The following is a 22,494-nucleotide window of genomic DNA, read 5'->3' on the forward strand; positions in this document are numbered from 1 at the left end:
TAGGAAGTGAAATCATTAAGCAGGTGACGACAAGAGGTAAGCACTTTGTTCTCACCTAGGAACTCATTAGCTGCAAAATGACAGAAGAGAAAATATGTGTATCTTGATCCTATTTTCAAGTTATTTTCAAGGAAGAGCCCTATTGTCAAGCGGGCTGCTTTTTCTTTTTTTTGCATCACTTCTGCCTAGCAGTGTTCCCTCCAATTTTTTTTTCTGTATCATGCAGTTAACGACCTGAGCAGTATATAGCCACTGTTATCTTAAAAGCGGCAACTTAACTACAGTCGTGTGTCACTTAGCGACAGGGATGTGGACTGGCAACCCTGTTGTCCAGCAAGGCTTGACGCTATACTAAGCCTCTGAAGATGAGGGGAAGCTGTGCTCCCCCTGGCTTCAGAGCCTTTTTGGAGACTTGCAGAGGCTCAGAATGCCCAACTGCAAGACAGATGCAATTTCCCGTTACCTGAGGAAACCGGGTTGTGTCTCTTGTGCAATTTGGACATTCTGAGTCCATAGAGGCAAGGAAGCAGAGCTCCCTTCGGCTTCGGAGGCTTGGGGGTGCATATACAGGGACCAGTGGTAGTGTTGTATATGTGGCCCATCACTGGTGAGAACATCACAAAGCAACACTCACCTGCATCTGACTTAACTACAATGGACCACACCATCCATATCCTCCAATCCTCCCTTGACCAGCACTCACCCGCTAATGATGCCTCTCTCAGTCCCCACACCCTGGCCCTAAGTTTTCAACTTCCTTAGATGCATCATTTCTATCTGTGATCTGAATACCCCTGGTTTCCCTTCAGCAGGCTATAGGAGGCACAAGGAAGATTAGAAAACAAAAGAAAGATCAGTTGGCCTGCAATGTCTTTCAGTTCAGATTACAATTAAGTCACCTTTGCAGCTCAATTATCATAAGCCCAATTAACCTGTGGGCTAGAGGAGGAGCATCCGCAGGCCTTATGTTTGGCACTCCTGGTTTAAAACATCAAAGAATAGTGAGCATTCACAGGCAACATACTTGGAAATACATTCTGCTTCATGTATGATCGTGATATATATGATAAATATGTATATTCTCTCAGGCAGAAGTGCACGTGGCCTCTGGGAAACCAAGTGCCATGGGAACGAAGTGCCAGGTAAGGCACCGCGAGTTTAGCATCTGGGCGAGTTCAGCAGCAGGGCGAGGAGGCCAGGGCCCCAGACACTGTCCTTCTCTTCCCTTGAGAAGAGGGCAGCAAACCAGTGAAGGGTTTTTAAGTACCCCTAAACAAACAAACAAACTATGCAGTCAGCCAGCCAGCAGCAGGGTGGGGGCTATACAGTGATTTGCATCGAGTGCAACATGAATGACTATATGCCTCTGGGGCATAAGTCATGGGTGTGTCCTCTGTGCAAGGAGCTCCAGGGGCTCAGGGAATGTGTCCGCTCCCTTGAAGCCTTGGTGGCCAACCTGGAGAAGCAGAGGCAGGCAGAGAAGGACCGTGGGGAGACTTCCGGGGATGATCAGGCTTCGTCCCAACCTCAGGTGTGCAGCTCCTCAGCTGCCTGGGTGGGAAGTCTCGGGGCTGGAGGATGACATCCTGGAGAGGAGGGAAACAATCCTCTAGGGGGGGCCCCTTCTCCAAGGGACGGGCCTGTATCCAAATGCACTCAGGATACTCCTCGGCGGAAGGGGGGGTCGGGGGCTTCTTGTAGTGGGGATTCGATTATTAGAAACACAGTGAGGGGTTTGCAATGGATGTGAGAATGGCATGGTGACTTGTATGCCTGGTGCGAAGGTTGCGGACATCACTTCTCATCTAGACAGGCTGGTAGATAGTGCTGGGGAGGAGGTAGCGGTTGTGGTGCATGTCGGCACCAACAACGTGGGCAAGTGTAGCTAGGAGGTCCTGGAGGCCAAATTTAGGCTATTAGGTAAGAAGCTGAAAGCCAGGACCTCAAAGGTAGCGTTCTCGGAAGTGCTACCTGTTCCACGCGCAGGGCCAGTTAGGCAGGTGGAGATCAGGGGTCTCAATGGATGAGACGGTGGTGTAGGGAGGAGGGGTTTAGATTCGTTAGGCGCTGGGGAACATTTTGGGAAAGCGGGGCCTGTACAAGAGGGACGGGCTTCACTTGAACCAGAATGGAACCAGACTGCTGGCGCATAACATTTAAAAGGTGGCAGAGCAGCTTTTAAACTGATCCCTGGGGGAAGGCCGACAGGAGTCAAGGGGCATTCGGTTCGGAACTCCTCATCCCTATGGGATGAGGATGGGGATGTTAGAGAACAAGACAAGGGCAGAGTAGGAGAAGAAATTGGGAATGGTAGCATGATGGGATGTGATAGACGGTTTGGCACAGTGAAAGGATGCGGAGACAAAGGAGCTAATAAGCAGCCCATCCTGGGGCATTCCGTGTACAAATGCTTTTATGCAAATGCCCGAAGTTTATGCAAGTGCAAAGATGGGAGAACTGGAATGTCTGGTGACTAGGGAAAACATTGACATAGTGGGCATAACGGAAAGCTGGTGGAATGTGGAAAATCAGTGGAATACCGCCATCCCGGGCTATAAACTCTACAGGAGGGACAGGGAAGGGCGTGTTGGACGTGGGGTGGCCATTTACATTAAGGAAGGGATAGAATCCAGCAAAGTAGAGATTGAAGGCGGGTCCGACTCCACCATAGAATCTCTGTGGGTTAACTTAACAGGCCTGAGGAGCGATGTAATACTGGGGGCGTGCTATCATCCTCCAGACCAGAAATCGGAAGGGGACCTTGAAATGAGGAAACAGATCAGGGAGGTGACAAGAAGGGATAGAGTTGTAATCATGGGGGACTTCAATTATCCTCATATTGACTGGATCAATTTGTGTTCTGGTCATGAAAAGGAGACCAGATTCCTTGACATGCTAAATGACTGTGCCTTAGAGCAGCTAGTCATGGAGCCCACCAGAGGACAGGTGACTCTGAATTTAATATTGTGCGGTACTCAGGACCTGGTTAGAGATGTAAATGTTGCTGAACTGTTGGGGAACAGTGATCATGCTGTGATCCGTTTCGATATGCACGTTGGGGGAAGAACACCAGGCAAATCTCTCAAAAAAAACCCTTGACTTCCGAAGAGCAGACTTCCCTCAAATGAGGAGGCTGATTAGAAGGAGGTTGAAAGGGAAGGTAAGAAGAGTCCAATCTCTCCAGAGTGAATAGGAGGAGGGGTTGGAAGTTAATGTGGGGGTAGGTGGGAAGTTTGGGTATTGTTGGCCACTGGCTTAGATGACTTTAAAAGTCGGTTGTAAACATTCATATGAGGTGGACTATAGGTTTATTAGTAGTTATTAACCATGATTGATACAATGAATCTCCAGATGCAGGGGCAGTACGTCATTGAGTACTAAGTGCAAGGGAGCAATAGCTGGGGAAGGAGCTTTCAACCCCTGCTTGTGGGGATTTCACTATGTTTATTTCACTATGCATTGATTTAGTTCATCGCATCATTTATTATTATTATTATTATTATTATTATTATTATTTGTATTGGCAACCTTCAGTCTCGAAAGACTATGGTATCGCGCTCTGAAAGGTGGTTCTGGCACAGCGTCTAGTGTGGCTGAAAAGGCCAATCCGGGTGTGACAATCCCTTCCACACCGGGAGCAAGTGCATTATTATTATTATTATTATTATTATTATTATTATTATTATTATTATTAATTGCCATGGCTATTACTGCAAATAATGTTGTTGTATATGAGAGGATTGTCAAAAAATGTATGTCCTCCATGTGTCAGATGGCCTAGTTAAGCCTCTGCTCAAATCTGCAGGTGCACTTAATGTAGTTCTTGGTTCACTCCATGCTTGGTTCACTCCACTGACTGACTAGCTCAGTGGTTCCCAAACTTTTTCGACGGGTGGTTCCCTTGACCTACTGGGCCATTGGCCATGGCTCCCAATTAGGGCTACAATTCTGTACATTATATAGGCTGGTGGGTTTCTCACAAGGATTCCATGGCTCCCCTAGCTGGCTTCTGTGACTCCCCAGGGAGCCATGGCTCACAGTCTGGGAACCACTGGGTTAGCTTATAACTCAGGTATTAAAAGTGTCCTACCCTCATATACAAGTAAGGAAAATACAACAGGGTGAGGAACTATCTTGTATGTAGTCTTCCTAATTCAATCCAAGGGACGCACATGCAGTCACAGAAGGCGGCTACGAGTAGGACAACTTTATCTTTCAACCTTGTACACTGGGACGCAAGCAGGAAGATACTCTACTTTTTTAGCACTGTAAAAGAATCAGCACAATTCCATGTATGTCTTTTCAGAAGTAAGCCCTACTGAGGTCAATAAGACACTAGTTAAGTGTTTATCATATTGTAACCCCTGAATACTTTTATTACACAGACAGGCAATACAATCTGTCACAGAACAAGGATCTAAAGGAGTGTTTCTAAATGATTTTCATCAAGCCCCCCCAAGTTCAGAGATTGAGGACAAGTCCACCCCCCCCAATACTTGACTATGACTATGGCTTCACCTGCAAAGTATATATACACCAGAGGTATCCTGCAGCAGAAGGCTTCATTGTTGTTCATTCTAAATCTTTGGTCATCTTCCACATAGTTTCATGTAAATTTAGGTGAATGCATCAGAAAGAATTACTGACTAAAGTAACTGATGATAAGTACGTTTACATATATTTTTGCACAACTGAATGAACTTAATGCACTAAACCAAAAAGGGAAGATACAGTGTTGTGGATGTCAACATATAATTTAATCAAAATTGCTGGGATACATTACTACTAATACTCAAATTCAAAACAAAACCTAATCAAAATATGTGCCTCAAAGACAAACAAAGGAAAAACCAAAATAAAAATACAATTGAAGCAATACTGCAGATTATTCAGAAGATGTTGCAAAGGAAAAAAAAATGTCAGGTCATCTGTCAATGAACACAAAGGATTTTATGCATTCAAGGCTAATGACAGACTTTGTAACAGCAGAGGTGGTGACTGGTAGAACTTTAATTACCCATCAGAATATAAATATGTAGTATCGTGATACCTCATTTGGTTATTAATGAATTTACAAATATTAAAAGGAAAACTGGAGGCAGTTAATTATGCAAGGTACATATTTGGTGGGTGTTAATAGCTTTATCTGCATCCTGGTGTCATGAACCAATAGCAGTTATAAAGATATGCATTTTATTTTTGCAAACCTAAGTTTTCCAGTGGTGATTTGCCACCAGAAATTTACAACGAAGTCAATGCTGATCTTCCTCCTGCTGCTAATCCATGAACAAAATTAGCCTTAGCTCCAAAGGTTTGCCTGAGGCCCATGACATTTACAAATGACTGATGGAAGACTTGACACTGAGCACAGAATTTAAGAGTAAAAGATTCTAAACTCAAATACCCCTGAATTATCTTTCAAATGGGAATTAAAGACAGCATATTTCCCTGAACATAGGAGAGACGGTATATAAATCTTTTAAATAAATATGTGATGGGTTTTATTTGTTGTCAGCAGCTTTGGGAGCCAATTGTTGGCAGAAAAAGAGGAAAGAAATATAATGCATAATTTTAGGATTCCCCCCTTCATGGTTAAACCACCACCCAAACAAAAAAAAACCCACTTAATTCACTCATGGTTCAAAAAATAAGGAAATTGTAAATTAAAGCATCTCCCTTGTCTTTCCTGCCATGTAAACAGGAAAGAGGTTTAACCTTCTCACATACTGTGCTCACTTGGCCTCCAAGTACACCTTGGTCTTTCAACCCTTTCGCAGGTTTGAAGTAACACTGAAGCTGGTGTCAATGCCATATAAATGCAATGCTATTAAACATTTATGTGTTTAATAGAATTTGGTTACATGTTAAATTAATGGCATGGAATGTCCATGACACAAAATGGATGAAACAGCAAAGCCAATTTGGAAATAAATTCTACTATCATTCACTAATACTAGTAAGTGGTTGTGGAAGAATACAAAAAACTGGAGGGATGGTTTTGACTAGAGATGGTGTAGGAGGAAGGCACCATGAAGATAGAGTGAAATAGTTGGAAGAGATAACAAAGCGATTAAATAGACAGTGCAAGAGCAAGAAATTGGTGGAGTGAATGCCTTCACAAATACCATCATAGAGGTGAAACAAGTGATGGCAAGAGTCACAGAAGGTATTCCCAACTTGCTCAAATACACATCTTTCTGTTGACCCCCCTCCCACCATTTCTTCAGGTTCTCTTGTACAAATACAGACCCAAAACATTTGGTTTGCAGGGATGAGAAGAGGAGGGAGGTTAAGAGTTGAGATTCCTGGGATTCTCCACTAGAGTGGAATAGATGAGGACAAGGATTGGTATCAGGGAACTCTGTGAGACAACAGAAGGCACTGATGGATTAGAGCAGGATGAGGGTTGAAAGTCAGGACAATGTGGGATGGTTGGACAGTTCTAAAACACAAAAAATGAAATGGCCCTTGCCTAAAGGCCTCCAACTGAAAGCCAGGTTACAGGTTCAGAACTATCAAGTGGTATAAGCCCCACTGGCACTTTGCCAGTTTAGATTGCAGGTGGTGAAGGTTGATATAGATCAAAACTCCCCCATGGGAAAACCTCCTGCAGGATAAAGCTAGTACATCAGAGAAAAGGCTAAGCTCAAGCTCTTCTCCTTGGTATACTAATTTTCATGGTTAGAGAATTTCTGGTGAGAGGAAATAACATGATATTCTTCACCTGCAGTCTAAAATGGCAATGTCCAGCCAGGACTACACTGTGAGATTTCTCAACATTTCAGCACCACATTACCTGGATAGGACAAAAATGAGAGAAGAGTATAGGCAGAGTAAGGTAAGGCAGAGAAAGGTAGCTGACAGCACAGAATGATGCTGTGATTAAATCCACTGAACACACATCTCAAACATGGTAAGTTTGGTTTTATTGGGTAATTATTTGTATTCATATTTCACATCTTCCAAACAACTTCACTGTGTGTGAAAAATATAGCATATATATATATATATATATATATATATATATATATATATAGAGAGAGAGAGAGAGAGAGAGAGAGAGAGAGAGAGAGAGAGAGAGAGAGAGCTGTTGCACTACAATACTCGTATATGTTTAGGTGCTGTGTCAGGGCTTGTCTGGGGAAGCCATCTGTAGAGTATCAGCTTAAAGGAGGCTAGAGAACACAAATGCTGAGTTGACATGAAGAATCAAAGAGAAAGAGCAATGAAATTCTATTGTAACTTGCAGCACTCTTGGCATTCCGCATGCTTTCAAAGAGAAGAAAAAACACACAAAACAGGTCCCTTCTCAATAGCTGGTAAATGACTAAAACATCTTGAATTAATAATGAAGATAAAACCCACAGATGGCATATGGTAGAGTTTGAACTACAGTCATTTTGACAGGTGACATGGAAGACCATGCATCTCATCATCTGAAACTAAGCATTTAAAAAGGCACCAGCAAGTATGAATAACCTTTTAAAAAAATAGACATAAGCCTTCACCATCACCATCACACACAAAATAAAAAGTGCCATATAGACAAAAAAATTGTGAAAATGTTTATGTCACCCAATTACTGAAACAATCATAATGTTAGTAATAAACTTGTCCCTTAAAACAGTGGTTCCCAATGTTTCTGGAGCTGAGACACTCTCAGAACCCAGAAGTGAGCTGCCGGAATGGAAGAGGCACTAGCAGATTGAATACAGTGACAGACAGCCAGGCAAACGAGTCAGAGAAAAAGACAGAAGGGTTTGGTAACCGAGCTGTTTATAGCTTTTTCTCCCATAGGGTTCTATGGCATCTTTTGTGGGGTGAGCTTATCAAGAAACCTTCTTTGAGGTTTGATGCCCCTTGATGGCATATCCCTGATATTTCTATTGTTCTTGCACCTTGGTGAGGGGAGGCCAGCTGTTTAACTAGCATGACTGAGTGATTTTGGTCATGGAATTGGCAAGGACACTATGGGTGGTGACCCTTGTTTGGTGACCCTTGTTTTGTTTAAGTACAAAACTTATTAGCTCCAAGTCAGGAAGTTCCTACGGGGTGGCTTTTGCTTACAGGGTTAAGTGTGCTGTGGAAGCAAGTGTGGTTCCAGGAGCATTAGGAGTAAGGATACGTAAGGAGGAGTAAGGATAAGAAAAGTAATGCCTGCTCCTTTAGACAAGAGTAAGGAGCAGGCATTACTTTTCCAAGACAGCCAGATAGAGGGGGAGGGCATGATTGTGTTGACAAACAAAAGTGCAGTCTTCCTTTTGTAATGTGACTCTGAGGCCTTTTCCCATTACGCCTGCTTCTTAATCTTGGTTCTAACATGGGCTATGCTGTTTTGCCACCACATAAACATACACAACATACATCTGGTGTATAAAATGAAAATAAAAAGGTATGGCAGGCAGTGGTGTAGCTAAGGGGAAGCATGGGGTAGCAGTTGCACTGGGCATCAAACTTTAGGGGGACAACAAGCTGAGCGTGACACTAGTGACCAAAATTGTGAAATCTTGGTATGTATGAATAATACCATCATGTTATATATCGTTGGAAAGGTAATTTTATGCTGAATGCAATGAAAAAAACTGCATTGGAATATCTGTATTCTAGCAAAAGTTATGGCCAATTAACCAGAAAATGAAAGCACTACTGTCTTATGGAACATAAAATGGATTTCCTTAACTCAAAACAGACCTATGAGATGGATTGTTCTGAGAGCCAATGACATATTATTATATTATTGACATGTTGCAATGACATATTATCATGATACAGCATGAAACCAATAAGGTGTTAATATGAGTCAGTTCTCATTTCCATGTATTATAATACAGCTACCCCTGCTAACTGGGTAAAAAGGTACTTTTTCAAGTGGTGCCCCTCTTATATTTAGCAGGGGGAGAATAACCATCCCTCTTCACCCCAGCACAGTGTCTCAATCCGATCAGGGGCACATTTTTTATTTATTTACTTAATTAATTTGATTTTGTCTGGGGGAAGTTACAAATCTTCTTTGACCCCAGGTAGCAGATAGATGCCTTAGCTATACCACTGACTGAGGGGAGGCAGCAGAGCAAGTAGGTGGCAAGCTGCTGGGAAGAGAAGGTGGGTTCCTCCCAATTTTCACTTTTTAAAAAGCCCAGACGTGACATCCCTTCCAGTTGTGACATCACTTCCAGGGCAACATTTTGAGCTTGGCACTGGACTACATGATCATTAGCAATGCCACTGATGGCAGGTAACAAAGCCTGTAACACAGTGATTCCCAAACTGTGGGTCACAACCCACTGGTGGGTCACATTTTTGGTGGATCAAAAAACAGTGATGGAAATATCAGATAACTAATTGCTTCAAGCCCTTAGGCTATTGAAAAGTCAGATACTCTAGCTCAGCCATTTTCAACCACTGTGCCGTGGCACACTGGTGTGCCGTGAATGGTCCCCAGGTGTGCCACAGGAATTTGGGAGAGGGTCATTTATTAATAGGGCCATTGGGGATGTGAGCCTCCCATTGATAGTACAGTGTGCCTTGTCAATTGTCAAAAAACTGATGGTGTGCCTTGACCATTTTAATACTTTGCCAGTGTGCCTGCTAATTCTGCTGCAAAGAGCACAGCTTCTGCTGTTTGTAAGATAGCTGCTAACTGCCCTCCACACAGCTGAACTCCTGCAGTTGCAAGCATGTTTAAATATTATTATTATTATTATTATTATTATTATTATTATTATTATTATTAACAACACTATTTATATACCACTTTTCAACAAAAAGTTCACAAAGCGGTTTACAGAAAAAAATCAAATAACTAATGGCTCCCTGTTCCAAAAGGGCTCACAATCCAAAAAGACACAAAAGAACACCTGCAGACAGCCACTAGAAAAGGCAACTGCTGGGTGAGGATCAGTTAATCTCCCTCTGCTAAATGAAAGAGGAGCACCCACTTGAAAAAGACAATAGAGTGTCATTTTAAAAAGTGGATCCTGGTGCTAAAAAGTTTTGGAACCACTGCTATTCACTTATTTCCCAAAGAGACTGGATGCATGTCTCATGACCAATCTATGTGAAACTAGATGAAGTTTGGTTTTGTATCTGTATTTCTAAAACTTAAATAGAGGTCATGGGGGAGAGGAATTTCGTCTGGGATTGCAGTGCAAGAGAGAAGAAACTTAAGTTCCTCCTACATGCTGCAGTTCTGATCCTGCATGCTCTCTTCCTTGGTCAGGATTTAATTTTTAAAGAAACTACTGTATACATGTAGGACCCAAATATATACTTAACAGAGTGTGCTGTTTCACCCTCAGGCTGTCTTTTGTTGCTTCCTGTCCAAGGAGAACATAACTAATAAATACAGCTATGCAGTCCATATTTGAGTATGGCAGTATTCTAACCACCCTACCAATCCTCATAAATAATGTTTTCATTGGAAGGTACATGTTGAAACAGTATTGCCACCCCCCCCCCCCAATTCATTTCTTACTTTGTCTCCCTCTAGCCATGGCAATAGGTGCACACATGCTTATGCTTGGTTGAGAATTTTTTCTCCAGAAAGTAATGATTAAATGGGTCCATAGACTTGCTTGATGCATAGAATTCTGGTAAAAGTACTTTTAGAAATGGGTCAATATTGTTCTATTTAATTAAATATAACATTGCCCAGTTTCACATCTCCACAAAAATTGCACAAAAGGAATTCTAAAGTCATTCTGAGAGAATCACGTATGAAAACCAATAATAATTTTCCTTTCTCACTGGGACAAAAACTAATGCTAGCCATTTTGTCCATTCCTCACCACCAGCAAAAATGCTGTTTAGTTTAAATATAGAGCAGCTACATCATTGAGCATAGTTTTTATTTCACAAGTACTGGTGCCTCTTTTTTCTCCATTAGTTGAGACTAAAAATGAAAGCTGTTCATGTTCACAGAAAAACAAAAATCCCTCATGCAGTGCATGCTGCTGAGAAACTTTTACAATCGAAGCTTGCCCAAAAAACCAGCTGGCACAAGTAAAAAGCATTGGTATCTGTCTGGCTTGGAAAAAATATGAAGACCAAGATCATATGCATGTAAAAACCTAAAATATTGTGGAATGGTTATCAGGAATCTTTTGAGGCCTGTGCACATTAACTACCGCATACACTTGCCCATTAGTCAATCTCATAGATGAGGGCAGGTTTTGAGCCCCAAATCATTTAATGTTCTGTGACCCTCAGATAAGTCAGGGGTTAATCTTACTAGTAAGAATTCTGCTTTTTCCTCTACCCACCACTTCACCAGACAGCTGCTAAGCTTCCCATAAGCTCCTAAAGCAGTGATTTTTAACTTTTTTCATCTCACGTGACACTGACAAGGCACTAAAATTGTCAGGGCACACCACCAGGTTTCTGACAATTGACAATGCACACCATGTTGCCAGTGGGGGCTCACACCTCCCATTGGCCCTATTAATAAATTACATTCCCCCAAAATCCTGTGGCACACCTGTGGACCACTCGCGGCACACCAGTGTGCCACAGCACCATGGTTGAAAATGGCTGTCCTAGAGACTCCTGTTTTATTTACTGTATTGACCAGAGTATATGTCAACCCAGGGTTTCAGGCTCAATTTTTAGGCATGAATTTTTTTACTTATAGGCAGGTATATGCAGTAACTTCATTGTTCAGGCTTGTAAGATGCTTGAAATAAACAGAATAAGTCATATTTAAATCATAACACTATTATTATTAGAGCCAAGACAGCTCTTCTGTTAAAAGTAGCAATTCAAAGACCAGAGCAGCAACCATGCATGCAGCTAGATCTCTCAAATTTTTGCACTGCAGCTCCGCAAAAGAGACACCGCAAAAGAGACAAGTAGGAATTCAGTTTTCAAAATGACTTACATCTTTGACAGTGAGTGTTTCTACATGTGCATGTGTAACTTGTCTTTGGGTTATGACTAGTTTCTTCAAAAATCAAGTTGATAATTCATAAACTGTTTCATTTTTGTTGTGCTTTTAAACAGCATGTACTAAACCAATTATTTCACTTCTATGTATACTTATAACAGTCAGTAAAAATGACTGAAGTTATTCAAAAAGTATTGCTCAAGAATTAAAGGATTCTAATTTGAAACCTACAGTCTCTATCCTGCTGCGACTGTCTAACACAGAATTAAATTATCATGCTAACTAATTCTGATCAGCACCTTTGAGCAGCACAAAACAAATTAGCAACATAGCAAACATAAAAGTAAAATCTTCTAGAACAGGGGTGGCCAACCTGTGGCACACGGACACTTCCTAAGTGGCACGTGAAAAGTTGCCTGTCATGATTGTACTGGCTGACACAGGGCTCCACAGCTGCAAATGCATGGCGATTCTCCCAGCATGAATCCCAGAAAAGGAGCAATAAGGCCCAGATGGTGTGAAGATAGCCAACCAGTGGTTCGGCAGAACATGTGGGGCAGCAAAACCACCTGAGCTCGCCTGTCTGAAATAAGTTGGGAGTGGCACATTCAAGATTCTATATATAAAAAGTGGCAAGTGGCATGATGTGAGTAATGATGTGAGTAGGAGATGTTGTAAGCTATGATGACTCATCCTAAGACAAGTCAGGCCTAGGCTATTGAATGTTTTAAAGTGACAGAGTGGTTCACATTAGTATAAAATATTATATGACCAGAGAGGATGATGGCTTTGCGTTGCTTATATAAGGAAAGATGCTACCTAAATAGGACAAGGAGAGGGTTGCAGAAACAAAGATTTGCTTGCATATGGTTTGCATAAATTACAAATTTCATTACACTTGTGGACACTAAAAGAAAAAAATTTCTTATGGCCCTTGGTAATTTGTTAGAGAATTACTACTTCAGTAGAAGGCTGTATTTAAAAGATGCAGATTTCCAGTTTCCTTCCTTGTATTTGTATCTTTCTTGATCTTATGGGTCATGAAATATTCCCAATTCTGACCACAGAAAATCACACATCTACTAAGTTTTTATTTCTCACAGGATGCAAGAGCACTGTGCTTGGCAAACCCATCATTGTCAATGTTTAAATGACTGAACGTACCTCCAGATGCTCTAAAATATAAGGAGGGTTGGTCATGCCAAGTCTCAACATTGCCCCCTCAGGGATCACTTCAACCAGTTTCCACAAGAGAGTAGGAAGGTCTGTGCCAATGTCTCTTCCGTAAGCCCCTGTGTCTTCACTGGTCAGCCATATCTCGCATACCCCTTCTGTGAATAAAAGAAAGAGAGATAATTAGCAAATCTATTTGTGAGCTTGTTATTTTATCATACAGCTGCTCACTCTTTATTTTAATACACTATTTCAGAAGCCTAAGGATTATGCAGGCAAGCTGGGTATTCAATAGCAGAGAAAGAGAGGCATATCCCCGGGGTAGTAGTGGGTTACTGAGTTCATTTTATGAGCAGAAGAGTGATACAACAATGCTGTAAATTATTGCTGTGGAGTGATTAACATTCACAGCCAGTGACTAACATGAGATGCCTTTGTAATGCAACTCAGTCAGGAGTAAGACTGCACTCCCATCTCTAAGGCTATCTGGCTTACTAAACTCTATGAGCAATGCAGCTCAAGCAATGGTCTGTATACTAATGGTCAGACTGCTAATAGTTAGCTGACTAATTGCCTAGTTAACAGCCTGTAAAAGTCCAAGTTGTTAGGCTCAAAACAAGCCAACTGCTGACTATACCGATTATTGCTTATTGTGAAGCCATTGTTACAAACTGTAGTCTTTACACGTTATTTACAAGGACAGATTAAATCTGGTAATTTTAAAAAGACAGTCAATGCAGCACAGAGAAATGATCACTTCAAGAAATTGTGCTTCCGAGCAGCTAATACTCATGAACCAGTGAGGCTACAGGAAGTACAGTAATAATGTTTTATTTTGTAGCTTAAAAGAATGTAGTGATTGAACATGCAATGTTGATAATGACTTCTTTTCCAAGAAATGATCATCATGGGGACGCCCTTTAATAACAATTTGTCTCTCAAAAAAGTTCACTCTGCCTATTTTTTTCCTAAAGCCATGGCGTCAACAGGGATAGGAGAGAGAATATTTTTGATAAGCCTATTGGAATAGAAGTATCTAAATGCTAAAGAAAAACCACACATAAATGCACAACTGCACAAAATCCATCCTTTCCCCATCCTTTTTTTTCTCTCCAAGCTTGCTTTATTATGAAACTCTACAAAGTTGGATGTATGCTGAATAAAAAAGATAAAAATGCTGATAAGTGTAATATAAATGGGTGTTTTAAAAATTAACTTACTGTTTAGAGTCTTTCATATGAAAAGAATCACACAAAAGTAAAAAGTTAAAATCATGTCTGTTGCCCAAGGTTTTAAACGATCACTTCATCAGTTTGGTAAATGGAAAAAAGCATTCTCTCTCTCTCTCTCTCTCTCTCTCTCTCTCTCTCTCTCACACACACACACACACACACACACACACACACACACCATCTTTGACATAACAAACATTCAAATCAAAGCTGTTAAGTAATCTGCTGATTGTCTGGGCACTGTCCAATGAACACTCGAGACAACACACATGGGAGAAAAGGCCACTTTATTAGCGTTTTAATACAGAAAGGAGGCTGAGACCTGCAGTTGCAGGGGCAGTGAAAATCCTTTTGTGGTGTGGAGGCGGGACCACTGGGTGGCCCCAGAACCAAGTCTGTCCCCCAGGTTGGATGTGCACCCGACTCCAAGCTGCGCCCCATTCTTGGGCGACGCAGCTTATCCAGGTCTGTCCCGTCAGGGGAAGGCAGCCGGACTGCGGGCCGTGCTGCCTTGAGCCGCTGAGCCTCTGAGGAGGACCCCCGTGGTTCTGGCCAGGGCCCCAGTCAATGTCCCCATGCTGCTGAGCCCCTGAGGACTACTACTGGGTTCTGCCCTGCCTATGTTGTCTGAAGGTGCACTCCAAAGTCCCAAGTACGCCTCTACTGCACCACCTGCCAGCATGAAGTGACCGATGATATTTATAGGGGCACAGCCCTGTACCCATGGCACTCTGGGGTAGGCGAAAAAACTGCCTGTCATCGTCCAATCTTGACAAGCAGCAAAAAATTCCTACCCGGCCCCAAACGGCGACCAGTACAACTCACACTGCGTAACAGGTGGGTGGGTGGGTGTTCGCTCGGTGCCCACGAGCAAAGAAGGAAGGGGGGAGCTGCTGCTGTGTCCTTAAATTACCTTTGCTCCTCCCAACCAACACCCTCCACCAATCCCCTCGCCGGGGAAAAGGCTTGTGTGTTCTGGCCAGGCCATACAAACTCCGATCCCCTGCTGTATTTGGGTAATCGGGAAAAGGGCCAACCGAATCCCAATTTGATAAATTCCACTCATGATTTTAAGATTTCAGTTATTCAGAGGAAAACAAGTATGTTTCAGTAAGTAAGGCTGTCATGAGACTCATTAAACTCAATGCAGCCCATCAGTCACATATTGTGGCCTATTTATGATTTTTTAAATCCTGCCCTTCCTTAGAGGAGCTTAAGGCAGTATGCAGTGTTCCCTCTGTTCCCACCACAACCTTGTGAAGTAGGCTAAGATGCTGACTGGTCTAAGGGCAGAGAGCAGACTTTGGAGCAGAATGGATCTCCTGAGACTCTCTATCCACTACTGCACCATATTAGGATTCAGATGCCTGCTGTCCAGAGGTATCTGCAGGGTTTGCGTCACCCAGTGCAAGGGCTCATCATGTCACCCAATGATGGACCTCCTCCTGAACCAGACCATACAGAATAAATTACAATATCATATGTACAACTTAAAAGCATTGATGGGTATGTGCAACCTCCTGATTTTTGAAATGGGCTATGTCAGAATGCCAGATGCAAGGGATGCACCAGGATGCAAGTCTTTTGTTATCTGGTGTGCTCCCTGGGGCATTTGGTGGGCCGCTGTGAGATACAGGATGCTGGACTAGATGGGCCTATGGCCTGATCCAGTGGGGCTGCTCTTATGTTCTTATGGCATCACTAGTGTTGATGTAACACTTATTAACTTTATTTACTTATTTATTTTAATATATAATAGTACAGGTCATGCAATAAATCGGTAATCAACAAAAAGCATCAAACCAATGTGATGACACTCACACAACTGAATAAGAGTTCTAGTATTAGCTCTGATACATGGAAATGAGAGCTGATTCATACTAACATCTTACTGGTTCCCAGCTGTGTCATAACACCTGATTGACTCTTGGAACAATCAGTCTCACTGGTCAGTTTGGAATTAAGAAAACCCACTTTTTGTTACATAAGGTAGTTGTGTTTTCCTTTTCTGGTTATTTGGGTAAAATGTTTCATAGAAAACAGATATTTCGGCATGGTTTGTTTCATTGCATTCTGTATTAAATTACTCATCAAATCATATATAATATGATGTATTATTCAAAAATACCAAAATGTTCACAATTTTGACTAGTAGTGGGGTCACTCCCCCTTAGTGCATCACCCGGTGTGGTTCACACCCCCTGCACCCCTAGTTACACCACAGCTGCCTTCCCTCCAGCTTTTACAGTTCCAAGTGGATCACAAAACTGTGGAAGACTGAGATAGATGAGCACATCAAGAACATGGTGTGACTGAAAGAGTATATAAGCATCTATATTTAGAGTACACCTGCTCATATTTGATGCATTTATATATTCTGAGCATTAAACCATACTAAAAATCTTTTCATGTTAATTGTTTTTGCCACTACATGTCAGCCCATGCACTGTTTTTAAATTCTTCCTTCCCTCCCTAATACTGTCAGATACATTATATGAGGGGGAAAGGATAAATCAAAAGCCAATTAAACTAAATGGACAGAAAAATCATTCTTAAAGCAATTTGTATCACCAGGACATTAGTCATTATTTTCCAGTTGCACACAGTCATCAAAACAATGTATAGTCTTTAAAGGTGAACAGAGCAATCTTAATTTTGTAATTTTTCCATCCAAATGATTCCATATTTCTGAGCTGTGAATGCTGCCTTCCTTTCTGGAATGCTACCTTGCAATGCCAGATGAGTGTAAAGAAATAGTTGCTGTGAACAGGAATGAAAACAACATGCACATGGAAAACAACAGCCTTCTCTGAAAACTGCATAGGTGGGAATTATTAGCCTCCTGGTGGGCTGAAAATTAAATCGCATAAAGAGGAAGCAGCTGTAACAGTAAATTAGCAACAACAGGAATAACTGTCTTTACTACTCCACCATCATAGTATTAAACAACAGGGAATGCCTATTATTTATGTAGGCATAAATCCATACTCCCGAAGCGTATTCACTGCTCAATTCAGACAACAAGCTTAACTGTGGTTAAAGACAAATAACCCTACGGCTAATGTGGCTAATGCAATGTCTGAGTTTACAAACAGTAAACTGAGTGTACGCATTTAAACCATGTTTCTTATTGTGGTTTGGCAACTGTTTCTAATCAGTTGCCAAACCACAGTAAGAAGCATGGTTTAAATGCGGTTGGCAAACCATGACTGCTAACCATGGTTTTGTGTGAATTAATAGCAAGAGGTTTTTTTCTTTTTCTTTTCACTGATTACATTTTTAAGTTATTTATTTGTGAATACATTTTAAAAACATTCTCCATATTATGTAATCATAATAGGCAAGATCTTGCACTAAATCAACTTTTAGGGATGCAGTTTTCAGTCTCACATGCAAAGCTACACATGAATTTCAGTTTCATTGGATATGTTTATCAGAATCACTATCATGTCATAAAGAATTCTGTATAGCTGTACTTAGTGTTGCACCCACAAAAGTTGCTCCCAAACTTCAATATGAAATGTTTTGGAATAGGAACTGTAACCTCCAATGGGAAATGTACTTAAGATCCCTTAATATTAGCTTATAACACTATTCATAGTGTCCTCTGTTATGTACGTACTGTGACCTACTGGCTCCATCCCCTAACCCACCATTTTACACTAGGCTGATACGTTGTCTTTAGCCACACTGTGTACTCATGCTGCTATTAGCTGAGACACCACACCAAACACTTGCATGCTTTTCACTGATTAGCTTACCTGTCACCCATGAGGTTTTGTGGATGGCAATTGTGAGCCCATTGTCAAGTGAATAACTTATTGTATAGTAAATTTTGATTCAATGTAGAGAGTCTATTGTAAAGCAATTTGTTTGTAAACTGAACACATTGTAAAGTGAGCGTCCACTGTACACTATACAAAGTTTGGTCTCCAAGCATAGAGTTTTTATTCCATTCATTCAATAACTAATTAATATGTAATATAAGTAGTTCAATTGTAGGTCTAATGATATGCTTGTGGGCCAAATAAGTTGAAATTGCAAACATTCATTGTCAAAGTGCACAACGGATCTGCAAAACTGCAGTTGTGACAGCTAAAGAATACCAAAAAGAATTTCCTTTGACCTCTCCTTTTAAAGCTTTTCTTTGAGCAACTTAAATGGCAACAGCAGTGGCTTCTACAGCAGTGAGATTCACCGTATGATGCCACTGTGGGGGGGAACCTAGCTCTGACCTTCACACTCACCTTCATAGTCTTATCAATAATTGCCTGACCATTTTGCTATTCCTTTACCAGCAGAGAATTCTTCTGGCAGCCTTCCATGTTCTCTAGAACACAGAAACCGCTCTCCTCTCATACTAAAAACATTTTTAAGGAGACCATCTGCCAAGGATAAGTCTGATTTTAATGTGTTTGTCAAAGATTGTCTGCAGTCTCAAGGACAATTAATCTGAAGTTGCCATTCCTGCTCATGCCCTCAGAATTTATCAATGACTGAGCATTAGCAGTTTTCATTTTTTTTTGTTCAAAAAGAGCCAGATATGGACAGAAATTCTGATGAAATAAATATCAAACGTATAGGAGTTCATTGTTAAGATTCCTCTCCGTCAGTCTAATATTTTTGGTTTTCAATTAACTACATGTATTGAAGTTAAAATGTGATCATTAGTGTCACTCCTATCTTGTAGATTAAGCAACATTTGGCAAGGTGCTTCAATGAAACCTATATACATGAACAAATTCAAATTGCATTCCAAGCAGGTTTGTAAAGCACTTCACCTACAGTATTTTGAGGCTGTCCTTACAACCTGTAAGGTAGTATCATCATATATATATTCCAGCTGGAAAACGGAGGCTGAGACAGAGTGGTTTGTCAAAGGACACCTAACAAGTTCATGGCAGAGGTAAGATTTGAACCTGAGTTGCAATTCAGCTTCTTAGCCACAATACTTTGGTACATAATAGTTTCCTCTGAAATTAACCAACAAAATTACATTTCTTGCCAAAATGGAGTAAATAGAATTTCTGAGAATGGAGTTGCCATCCCAAGTGAGATTTTGCCACTTCTACTCTTAATTCAAATCCCCATCCATTAAAAAAATTAAGTGTAAGGCCGCAGTAAACATATTTGGATTGAACACCTTATTTCAGTCTGCAACTAGGGAAACAAATAAATGAATTGCTTTTGCATGATTATATTTAATAAAATATGAAGAAAGCCTGGGACATGGCTTTTATCGGTATCAGTTGCACTGAGGAAAGCAGACAATTCACACAGTGACAAACATGAGGGAAGGGCAGCAGAGATAGTGAATGGAGAGAGGCAAGCATGCTAAAGGAAGCAGGATGCCTCTGAGAGATGAGAATGGGAAGAGGCAGGAGTTGGTTAAGAGAAAGGTGAGATGCTGTGGTGTGGATGCATTGCTTATACAATAACTCAAAGCAAAATATGAAGCTGAATTTATTATTCAGGATAAAAAGCAAAACAAATCCCATCTACTCACACAAGCTGGAAAATCTGCAAAAAAATGCAGAATGGGTCAAAATCTGCACAAAAACAGCTTATCTTTGTGACTTAAAGAGGTTAACTGTAAGGGAAAGGGCATTCCAAATATAGACAGTGACCTTCTTTAAAAGTATGCCATATATTTTTCACTTCTGCAGTAGACAGGCATGTGCGATCATTAAATGCTAAATGGAGCATAACCAGTTTCTTTCCCCTCACAATGCAAACCTTTGTATTTGCTTATAAAAGAGGTCATTCTACCCCTATAGGGACTTCTGCTTTTGTGGCTGAAGACAGTATAAACAGTCCTGTCTTGCAGTCTGCAGCTATGGAGCTTCAGTAGAAAGAGGAGGGAAGGAGGCACACACACACACACACAAACTCCTAACTGTTCACTTGAACACTGCAAACAGTATGATTGCTATTCTTTACTAACAAAAACAGGCCCTAAAGGAAACCAAGACAGACAGAACAGTCTTCAGTGTTGTTTTAACCAGTACCTTCTAGATCATTATGTGTATGCTGGAAAAAAAAGGCTCAATGCTGTCATGTGCCATGATGATAGATTGGGTTCTCTGGCCACTCTAAAGCTGCAGGGAAAGCTGAACAGCAGCTGGAAAAATACATCAACACTTCAAATGGACTAGAGATGGAGGGAAGAGGGCTCTGTTGCTGTTTGGCCACCTGTTTATGGCCTTGAATAGGCATGTATGTGTGCTGCAAATGCTGTAACAGTACTATGTGTAGCATAAGGAATACTATGATTCTTTAAATTTATCCATCTTCTAAAACCAATACTGATTAACACACACTATTATTACAACAGTTACCAATTATTAATGCCTAAGTCAAAAGACTGGGCTCTTAAATCGACAAGTATGTGAGTATAACTGAGACCATGTTATCCTTCAAAGATGATTGTCATGGGGCTTAACAAGTTTCGTATTCCCAAAACAGAGTGTAGAATAGTAAATACCGTAGGTCCTCTTATCTGCAGATTTGGAACTTGCAGATTTGACCCACTGTGGATTCCAAACCCATGTCTGGTGGACCCACTGAGGACCTCCTAGATGCAACTGAAGATTGTGTCCAAGAGATCTTCTGAGTCATGGGGAGGCCATGTGAAGTGGGCCATGGGAAGTGTCTGCTAAGAGACAGGTTGGACCACAGATTTCATTATCCGTGGGGGTTCCAGGAATGGAAGTCCCACAGATGCAGAGGACTGACCTCTGAAAACAGTTCTTGGATTCTTCATAGACTTTCATCTCAGAGTTTCTTCAAACTCCGGGGATGGAAAATAGTTGAAATGGTTAGCTTACACCTCTGGCATTTAAAAGCCACATGTAAGGATTGGTCCTTCACTTGTTTGATTCATTTTGCTGACACATAAACACACAGTATTAGATGGATTAGTACTGTTTAACCATCTTCGGTTTACTCAGCTTGAAATGAACAGCCCCGATCCAAATGACCAACAACGTGCACTTCTTGAATATTAGCTTTGCATGCTGAATGACAAACTGCTCAAAAGGAAAATGCCCATTAGGTGTGCCAAAACTACTGTCTAAAGTAGTTTTTTGTATCCTAACCAATGCATACATGAGCAATGGCCCACTAGAAAAGGGTTCAAAATGGATGGAAAGTTAGTCACGGAGAGTCAGAATTCAAGTTTCAGCTGAATGTTGGGTTTGCCAAGTAGCTTGAGCTAATTGCTATTTCTCTGTTTCCCACCTGTAGAAATTTGGTCAGAGATGTTGTACAAATCAACCAAAACTGACTGTAAAGCATTTCTGTTCATAAACATCATCATAATATATTTTTAAAAGAGAAATTATTCAAACAGGCTAATCCAAGTTCTGCACTTGATTAGCTTTATGTTAAAAGCAGGAGGAAAATTGTTCTCTTAAGTCATAATTTAAAGGAATTTCCATCTGCTTTAACACTATGGACAGATTCCACCAAAGCAGTTAGTAGCCTTGGCTGTCTATGGAGGGCAGTAAGTTCCTTAAAGAGCCACTTGGTTAAAATATGAGTGAAAATGGAGCAATCTTTTAGGTTTTTATTTTATTTTTTAAAGGTGAGAACATGGAATTGCAGACCATCAAGGAAGAGGGAAAATAAGCACTTGGCCCTTGAGACGAATATGCAGGTGAAATGTTTTCTGCCCCTTCTGTTTCACTCAGTGACAGATTTGCATCCACTTTTAAATGTAGAGCAGTCCAGTGACTGGCCTTCTGAAGTTAGAAGAACAGGGTATACAGCCATGATACACCCTGCTGAACAAATAACTTTTCCTCTTTCTTGTTCTGTCACATCTTTCTTCGAAATATACCACTTCTGGATGATGAGGTTCAAATATTTCAGGTGAGTCCATCAGTCTGCCAAGTTGTGGACTGTTTTCATTATAAAGATAATGATTACAAGATGTCATGAACATGCCTTGGTCTCTGTCTCAGCCAACACCCTCAGATTTGTGAAGGCAGATGATAGGGGCAAATCCTTAACCAGCTTTCAGCTGTAGCAGGATGAACCAAGCAAGTCCCCTCCAAGTGGAAGGCTAACCTAATGACCTGGTAATAATTCATTTAATATCTTTCTATCAGGTCTAGGATCAAATGTTTGTCCTGTCCTTTTTTGGGAACTGGGAAAAACCCTATTTTTAGATAGGACAGTAGTAGATACATACAAGTAGTACAGAAT

The 22,494-nt window shown here is 41.1% G+C and overlaps 1 protein-coding gene across 3 annotated transcripts in view; it reads right to left on the minus strand.

The window, feature by feature from the left end:
* Positions 1 to 22,494, minus strand: part of CDKAL1 (CDK5 regulatory subunit associated protein 1 like 1) — a 340,298-nt gene that overhangs the window by 113,345 nt on the left and 204,459 nt on the right. For all 3 annotated transcript variants that reach the window (XM_066624923.1, XM_066624921.1, XM_066624922.1), the window contains exon 10: positions 13,046 to 13,212. In XM_066624923.1, the coding sequence (XP_066481020.1) occupies positions 13,046 to 13,212 (167 nt within the window). The remainder of the gene's footprint in view (positions 1 to 13,045; positions 13,213 to 22,494) is intronic.

Source organism: Tiliqua scincoides, chromosome 4, assembly GCF_035046505.1.
Source record: "Tiliqua scincoides isolate rTilSci1 chromosome 4, rTilSci1.hap2, whole genome shotgun sequence".
Classification (NCBI taxonomy): domain Eukaryota; kingdom Metazoa; phylum Chordata; class Lepidosauria; order Squamata; family Scincidae; genus Tiliqua; species Tiliqua scincoides.